The sequence below is a fragment of the Python bivittatus genome, unplaced genomic scaffold (genome assembly GCF_059951505.1).
Source record: "Python bivittatus isolate LINGU-HERP-01145 unplaced genomic scaffold, Pbiv_v1 ctg000850_np1212, whole genome shotgun sequence".
NCBI lineage: Eukaryota > Metazoa > Chordata > Lepidosauria > Squamata > Pythonidae > Python > Python bivittatus.
Window position 1 is genome coordinate 6,237,900 of NW_028277112.1, and position 8,349 is coordinate 6,246,248.

Here is an 8,349-nt window from a genome sequence, read left to right on the forward strand (position 1 = left end):
CCCTGATGACTAATAACTACCTTGTAAGTTTTCCTCCTAAATTCTGAAGTTGGGAAGAGAGAAAGAGGGCAAAAAGCATGCCCTTGTATAGTTTCACTCCTGGCCAATATGCACACACAAATAAGTATGGAGTCTGGTAAGTGTACAATTTCCTAAAGTTTTCTTTCAGAGTGCTTCATTTTAAGCACCAACTTGCCTTTATTTTTGAAACAAAATGCCTCTTAATCCTTCCAAGTGTGTAATTCAAGTACTCAATGTACTTAAAAATAAATTCTCAACTGGTAACTTCAGCTTGCCATTCATTTCCTTTATTTTCTTGCTTTGTTTGCAGTTACAGTATTTATTTCAAAAACACTTACCAATGATAAATGTAAGAAAAAGAACCGAGAAGGGCAACGGGCTAAGCGTACGCTACGGAGTAGTTATTCCAAAAAGCATTAGCGAAGTATCGGTGGCATTTGGAAACCTGGGAGGGGGGAAGGATTCTGAATCCTGAATCCACTTCCATTAACCGAAGCTCTCGTGTTTCGTTCCTGGGAGCGCAGGAAGGAAAAGTAAACAATCCCAGCCCACCAGGCCAAGTCGCCTCTTAAACCTCCCTCGCCGATCGCCGTCCGCAAGCCCCCGGCGGACCCAGAGGCGGGTGCGAGAGCGACCGAGCAGGTGCTCTCCTTCCTCCCAGCCCAGGACACTTTAGGCACGAGTCCTGCAAGAAAGTGGCCTAAGGAAGGAGCACGTCCCTGGAGCTGCCCTTAGCTCCGGTCGGTCTGCCGCTCGCAACGACGAGCCCCGACGTTTCTCCGGCCGCTCCCGCGAAGTTCCTACGCGAACAAAAAGCCCCGTCCCAACGGGCGCCTTCCCTGCCGCAGCAACCGACCCAACGGCAGGCCCCAGCCCTGCTCCGAAGTGGCGCAGGGGCCGCGAAGGGACACCGCCGGCTGCTGCTTGCCCAGCTGCCTGCCCGGATCTCGCTGCCTTCCCTGCTATTGTGAGTGACAGAACCCAGCCCTCCAAGAAAACAAAAGGCTGCCCCCTCCCAAGCAAAGCAGCCCCTACCCAAAAACTTTCCACGAAGTACTCCATGACCATCTCGCCGCCTCGGCCCGGCTCCCTCCGTCACCGGGGGCCTCCCTGGAAAGAGGAAACTGGCTCCGAACGCCGCCCTTCCCCTCACGGCACAACCGCGGCTCCCTCCGCCTTCCAACTCCCTCCCGAGCCCAGCCAGGCACTTGCGCAGGCGCCAGATTGCCGGCCAAGGCGCAGGCACCAAAGTTCGAAACAACACAGACGCTGGAACGCGCCTGCCCGCCTTCCCCAGGGAAGGGATTGAGCAGGCGCGGTAGGGCGGGCGGGATCGAGGGCGGGTAAGGCCGAGCCGCGGAGCCGCTGGAGTCTCTGGATTTCGGGGGTAGGCCGGGGGAGGTTGGACCGGGCCCAGGATCCTGCCGGATGGAAAGGCGAGAGAAATCCCGAACACCCAAGAGTCCACCCGCTGATCCCTTGTTAGTGGGTTACAGGCATAAACCTGGCTGCGGCCTTTTCAAACACTGCCTGGTAACGAGATACCCCGTCGTTTCATCCTGTGTAGTTCACCTTTCGTCTGAAGAGCTGGAGAAGATACTCAGTTGAGGGAGTGAATTTTAGCACAGTTCATAATTCACTAGGTTAAGATGATGCAGAGGATGAATGCAGCTCATGGGATTACGTTAAATAATGGGGGGGGAACATAATATTCACCCTGTTGTATTTACAAAATTTGACAGGAGACCTGACATTATCTATTTTTCCTTTGTAACTCACGTATTGCCTATAGTTTCTTCATCTTTTTGTTAGAATAAAAACGGAGAGAGGGAATATTATTAAGCATTTTGAATGGTAAAAGCACCATTGGTTCTGGATTAAATGCCGAGCATGATTCTTGCAATTTCTCAATGCAGTGCAACATCCCGAAAGTATCCCTAACCCTTACAAAGAGGTGTGATACTTAATTCTGCCTTGTGGATAAAAACACCAGAAAACTATGGTACAGTTCTTTATGTTAGCGATACAGATAAGATACAGAAACTGGTTGGAGTAGGTTAAGATTGCAGGGTATTTCTAAGTACTTTTTCAGGGTCATGCTCTTTGTATTTCAAGTAAAGTTCAAATAAAAGAATGGCAACTGTTTAGTTAATATAAGCTACTCTGATGCATATAGATTGCATTTACATGCATGGTTCAGTGTAATCTGCAAATCCAGAAAGTTGGGTTGAGTAAGCCACAATGTGAACACAACTATAAATTTTACAACGGTATTAAAAAAAAAAACTTCAAGGTCTGTGTAAAGCCGCCTTCTCCAACTTGGCAACTTCCTGGCATGTTGAAACTGCAACTCCCAGAATTTCCTAACCTGTGTGTGCTATAGAGGTAGTCTTTGTTTAGTGACCACAGCTGGGATCAGCAACTTGCTCATTAAGCAAACCAATTGCTAAGAGAAACTCTGACCATTTACTTTAGCTTTCCTTTGCTTTACAGACCTGCAAAGGTCGTAAATGCAAGGATTGAGTTACTTTTTCATCACTGTCATAACTCTGAATGGTTGCTAAATGAGGCAGACACTAAATGAGGACTACCTGTATTTAGGGCAATGGCTAGCAATTCCATACTACTGTTTTAGATCTCTGGGGCAGTGAAGATTTCAGTTGATTTCCGAATGCCATAACAACTATGCTAAAAGTTAAGTTCCATGTAACTGGGAAGTTTTTATTTAATTCCTGTTTTTCAGGACTCCCTGAGGCAGTCCTTTTTGGGGAATACTCCTTCACCAAACTCAGTAGGAGTGGAGAACAATCTGTTACATTCTTCTGCAAAAGAACCCCACATCTAGGTTAAACTAGATTAAACTGCACATCTGCCCTTTACCAAGAGAAGGCAGCTGGAATGACCAATCTCCATCATGCTGTATGGTTAAAGCAGAGAAGGAGATTAAGTAATCACTTACTGATAGTCAATCTTGAGGGGAGGAGGTGATGATTATAAAAGTATGTTCTGTCTTGTTTTCCTCTTGGTATAGGCCCCAGGCTATTAAGCCATAAGGGAGGGCAGAGATGGAGAATCCTTCAATTATTATTTTTAAAGAAGAGGCGTGCCTGTGTTCAACAAGGATTTTGTTATTTTGCTAGGAGGGATATAGCTGGAATAACATTGATATCCCTCAAAAGATGCACAACAATCCTTTTGGTCCTAAAGGGGAAGCCCTGAAAAATGTGTTTTATAGGGAGTTGTATATACTTCTAAGTTCTGGGCTGGTTGTCCTCACCAAGATAAGGTTTCCTTGGCCTTAGCTTATAGTTTCAGTAGGCGTACTCATCACTGTCTTGTCTTTTGGGGTAAGCTATATTAAGCAAAGTACAAAAAGGGAGTAAGAAATAGAAAAAGGCATGAAATAAAAAGAAATACAGGTAAATTTTGTTTAAACAGGCACTTGCTCTCATTTTCTTCATGCAGTTTTTCTCTGGGATGATTTTTCCCCCTGGGATGGTGGTGGTTGGTTTTATCAGGTCATGCCGTATTACTGATTTTTATTGGTTGTTTTTATTGTAAGCCACTCAACTGATTGAATTAGATGGCTCTGTAAACTTATAAAACAAACTTGTCATTAATCATCATGGAAATACTTGATCTTCATGAACATTAGACCAGATTTTTGCTCATATTGCTTGAAGCTCATTAAAATTCTTATTCAGATTTGAGACTATTTATGAAAAAGCGTTGACAGCTGTGATCCAGAACTACTTTACTGAACTTCAGATGTGCCCAAATTTAGAGTTGTTTAATGTATAGGAGGGACACTACAATCATCCAGCTCTCCTTTAACTTCCGTCAACCTTGACCATTCAACATACTGGGTGATATTGATGAGAATTAAAACCCATACTGTTCAGCGGGCTGCCAGTTTCCTTTTCTTGGTTTATTTTCTTCAGCTCCATTCCACATATCTCCCTGGTTGTTTGGAGAATCCATTCAGCTTCTGGTCATCTGACCACCTGATTTATTCAGCTTTTTCTCCAGTGATGTTAATAAAGATAAGCTCTAATATGGGGTGCTGTGTTTTATTTTCATGATTCCTTGAATATAATTACCCAGTTTTTGAGAATACTTCTCTGTCTCATTCTCAAGATAGGTGATTGCATTTTGATCAAACCATCTTGTACTGAACTTCCTTAGTTAAAAACATGCCAACTACTTTCTGAACCACTTCCATTCACCACTATCACTTGTTTCTTTATTACTACCTTCAGCAGTTTGAAATTGATACAAATCTTACATTTTAGGCCATTTACTTTTAAGAACTTTCTATACATCTGCTTGAAAATATCTGAAGAAATGAACTTTAATCTGTGAAATCTTACACCACAGAAATATGTTTAAGGAATTATAAGACTATGCCCTATTACATAAATCCAGTTGGTAAAAAGGAATTGGCTTTTTCTCCTGTACCAGTTATAGAAAAGCCAAAATAATCAACCAAAGCTTTTGAAAAAGCCTGGGAAGATTAGCTAATTGAAGGGGGAGAGATGTCCTTTACTATCTTGGCCTTTTTATGCAAAATCATAACTAGTACTATGTGTTTTTGAACAGTGATTAATGTGAGTGGTTTATTCTAGAATTAATGAATTTTTCTTAGTCAAAGTGAAAATCCTGTTCGCTAAACTGCAATCTTTTCATACCACATTAACAAAAAATATATTGGGTAATGTATCTTTTATGTCTCTATTTTCCAACATTTTATTTCATAAAATGAACATTCTCTTCAATTTCCTGCACAAAGTTACCATCACATCCTGCAAACAAGAGTTGTCACTCATAAGTGTAGAATACAGTACCTGTTTCCTGTAGCTCTCACTCACCCTTTCTTGTTCTCTTGGTCAACTGCACTGTTCTTGTCTTTAACTTTACTACCATAATTCTATTACTTGTCTCCAAGAAACTAGTATCCACCTGATTTTTATTTTTTTGCTATACAACTAGTTTTACCACTGGAAAATTACTAATCTCACACATACATTCTTGCTTCATTGAAATTGGGATCTTGCCTCTAACATGACTATAGGTCTTTGTCTTCCAAAAATCTGATGCCAAGTCATAACGTATTTGGTTTTCTTGTCAAATCTTGCTAAGTTTTGCAGTTCTTGCTCTTTCCACCCCACAATATTACTCTATTTTTAAATCAATTTGAAAGGCTCTACTCCCTTTTATATTTCAATATGCTTTAGGAGATGGATATCTAGTTGTAGTCCGTATTATCCTGTTTGAGGCCATTATCTCCTTATTTAAAATATCTCATTTTGCACATCTGCATTTCCTTCATACTACACATATAGAAATATGTTCTACCACTAAAATATGAGTTTTAGAATAGAAACAATAATTTATATATAATCAGTGAAAGATCATCCTGGTCATAAAGTAGTTGCAGTCAACACTGAGATTAGAATTATTTCTTCTGTTAGAAATAAGACACTTTTAATACCATCTCATCATTGTATCACCTTTCAGGGCAGAACCAAGCCCTACAGAGATTAGGGGCTGTCTATGTGCAAGATCTAGCACTGAATGGGAATCCCCATCAAATACCCATGTCCAGAGCAGCCCTTTCTCTTTCCTATTCTCTTCTATACATTTAAAATAACTAGCCTTCAGTTATTGTTTGGGGGCTTGTTTTTCCTGTATGTGATACCTATAAAGAAAAACAGAAGTTTTAAAATTATGTCCAAAGATGATGTACTAAGTGAATACTCAGTGACTTCCAACGTTTCCATAGCAGTTGTTTTAAAAAGTGTCCTCCAAATGTGTAATCAGTTTTTTTTTGTTCTTGAGGCTTAGTAAGGCATCTGAAATGAACATCAGCAGTGATGCATTATTGCACTGATCAGTCTTGAGAGGCAAGTGTTGCTGTTTTAAATCTCTGGCATTTGTGTGAAAGCTTGTTTTATGGACACAGTGAGGTAGAAAAAACTATAGCTCAGTCCCATGCCCCACCATTTATTCTGTTTGGTACTAATGCTTTTAGTCACTGTTTCAGGGGGCAGCTGATTTAAATACTAAGATATGTTTTTAATTTTTTTTTAAAAAAAGATTGAGATTCCAGAGAGAAAGAGTTACCACAAATGATTAGTAGGAGAAATAAAAGTTCTACCTCTCCCTTGTGTATAGATCAGGCCCTCACTCGTTTTCTTTAAATATATATTTCTTTAACCTATCATCAGTTGCCTTTTTTGGGAGCGATGTTTTTATTGGAACAGCAACTGTAGATACAACCCTTTCTGCACTGTATACAGCGTATTATGTTCAAATTAATTTTAGTTTGACTTATCCGTAAAAGGTAACAGTATACTGAAAACTATGGGTTAAAAGTGTCATTTATGTCCTGGCAGTTGCATTTCCCTGGTTTCATCTACTATGAACTCAGCCTATTGTTACCCATAACCCATCTATTCAATGCTCTGCACCACCAGCCCCAATTGCCATTCTATTAGGCCCTAATAGCCTTCCATAAGCTTTTTTATACATCTTGTTATAACAATTTCCAGTTTAAATTGTATTGTTTTGCTTTTGCTGAACTGCATCTTCTACTGAAGAGGCAAAGTAAGAACCAGATTAATAGACATCACCAGCTCAGATACTTTTTTGACAGCACTCTTTCAAAATCAAGTACCATATTTCACATGACATTTAAAAGCCAACAGAAATCACAAATGTAGACAAGCACTTAATCCAATAAAAACTAATCTACTTATAAAAAACTTCATATTCAGTACAATTATATCACCATCTTTTAATAGATTTTTCTGGTGCTATATATTTTCTCTATTATGTCTTTACACTGTTAACTTTTGTAGCTTGAAACTATAGAAAGATGCCAAAGAACTGCTATACTAAGTGGTTATTTGATTATTTTTCACTTGCATGTATTTTAATTTGTGCAATTCCTTTTGGTCAATTTTCATTTGTTAATCAGTCACTTAAATGACAAGATAAACTTTTATATATCCACTGATTTCCATCTCAATGGATTTTGCAAACCAGAATTCATAATTATCCCAATATTCCTGGATGTGTGCCTGTTTCAAATTCCATTCTTCTCACTGCCCATTAAAAAGATTTAGCCTTATATTCCAATTTCTAAATAACTCATCAATTCATCAACCAAAGGACAGGCCCTTGTAAGGATGACCAATTAAGCTACTCTGGAATTATTTTTTTCTTTTTGCATTCATTAGAATATTCAGGAGAGGCATGTTACAGGTCCCATCTATTAAAGAGAGTCATCTGGCGGGACCCAGGAAGAAAGCCTTTTCTTCTATGGCACCCACCCTTTGGAACATCATTCCTCTAGATCTTAGATTGGCCCCGACCCTGCTGGCCTTTAGGAAGGCACTGAAGACATGGCTCTGCCACTGTTCTTGGGGGTCTGGCAATGGTGGGGACTTTTACAATGACTGTGCTGAGTTTGACATAAGGATGGATTTTGCTGCTGCTGTTTTGGTTTTAAAGTGGTTATTTGATGGTTATTTTGTATATTGGGTTTTAATTCATTTTTTTATTGTGTTTAACTGTTGTGAGCCTCCCAGAGTCACTTAGGTGAGATGGTTGGTCAAATTGAATAAATAAATAAAAATAATATTGCAGTGAGTTCTGTATTTCTAAGAAAATGGCTAGGAACACTTAACAGGTTGAAAATCAGTAAGATCAGATTATGTACAATGTTACCAATGTATTTTCAGATTCAAACAAAGATGCTAGCTTGGATCTATACAGCCCTAACATGACTTGGATCATGACCTCAGGAAGTACCAACTTGGATATGCAATCTGTGATAACTGAAGAGCTCCTTTATAAATTCCAATTCATTGGGAAGCCAGGCTAGCTAGCTATAGAAACACCACCTTTTTTCAAATGCCCTTAGAGATCTGTGGAAAGACAGACGTTGGACATTCTCCCTCTTGTTCGATAGTTCAGAATTCTTTTTATTCTCGTGCTGTTTTTTTAAGTTTATACTTTTTTATTTAAGACAATAAATGTACAATCCTAAAACTTCCATTTTTGCAAGTGTCATGTTAAGTATAGCTATTCAACTGTGATAAAAATCCAGTGAATGGATTTCACTGATGTAATTTCTAATCATTCAAGAAGTATCACTGTCTTGATACCAGACATACTAAATCATGGCAACATTTCTGTGTTGCAAATATGTTAAAATATATTGATGTATTAACTTAAAATTCAGTTGGCAAATAAGTCTCTGTTCTGATCCTAAAATGGAAGTTTAATTCATATTAAACTGTATAAAAGGCCCACATCTTAAAA

At 39.4% G+C, this 8,349-nt stretch overlaps 1 protein-coding gene across 2 annotated transcripts in view; it reads right to left on the minus strand.

Moving 5' to 3' along the window:
* Positions 1-1,214, minus strand: part of FCHO2 (FCH and mu domain containing endocytic adaptor 2) — a 99,353-nt gene extending 98,139 nt beyond the window's left edge. For both annotated transcript variants that reach the window (XM_088130116.1, XM_088130115.1), the window contains exon 1: positions 1,057-1,214. In XM_088130116.1, the coding sequence (XP_087986242.1) occupies positions 1,057-1,089 (33 nt within the window). In that variant the 5' untranslated portion in view covers positions 1,090-1,214. The remainder of the gene's footprint in view (positions 1-1,056) is intronic.
* Positions 1,215-8,349: the final 7,135 nt, after the last annotated feature.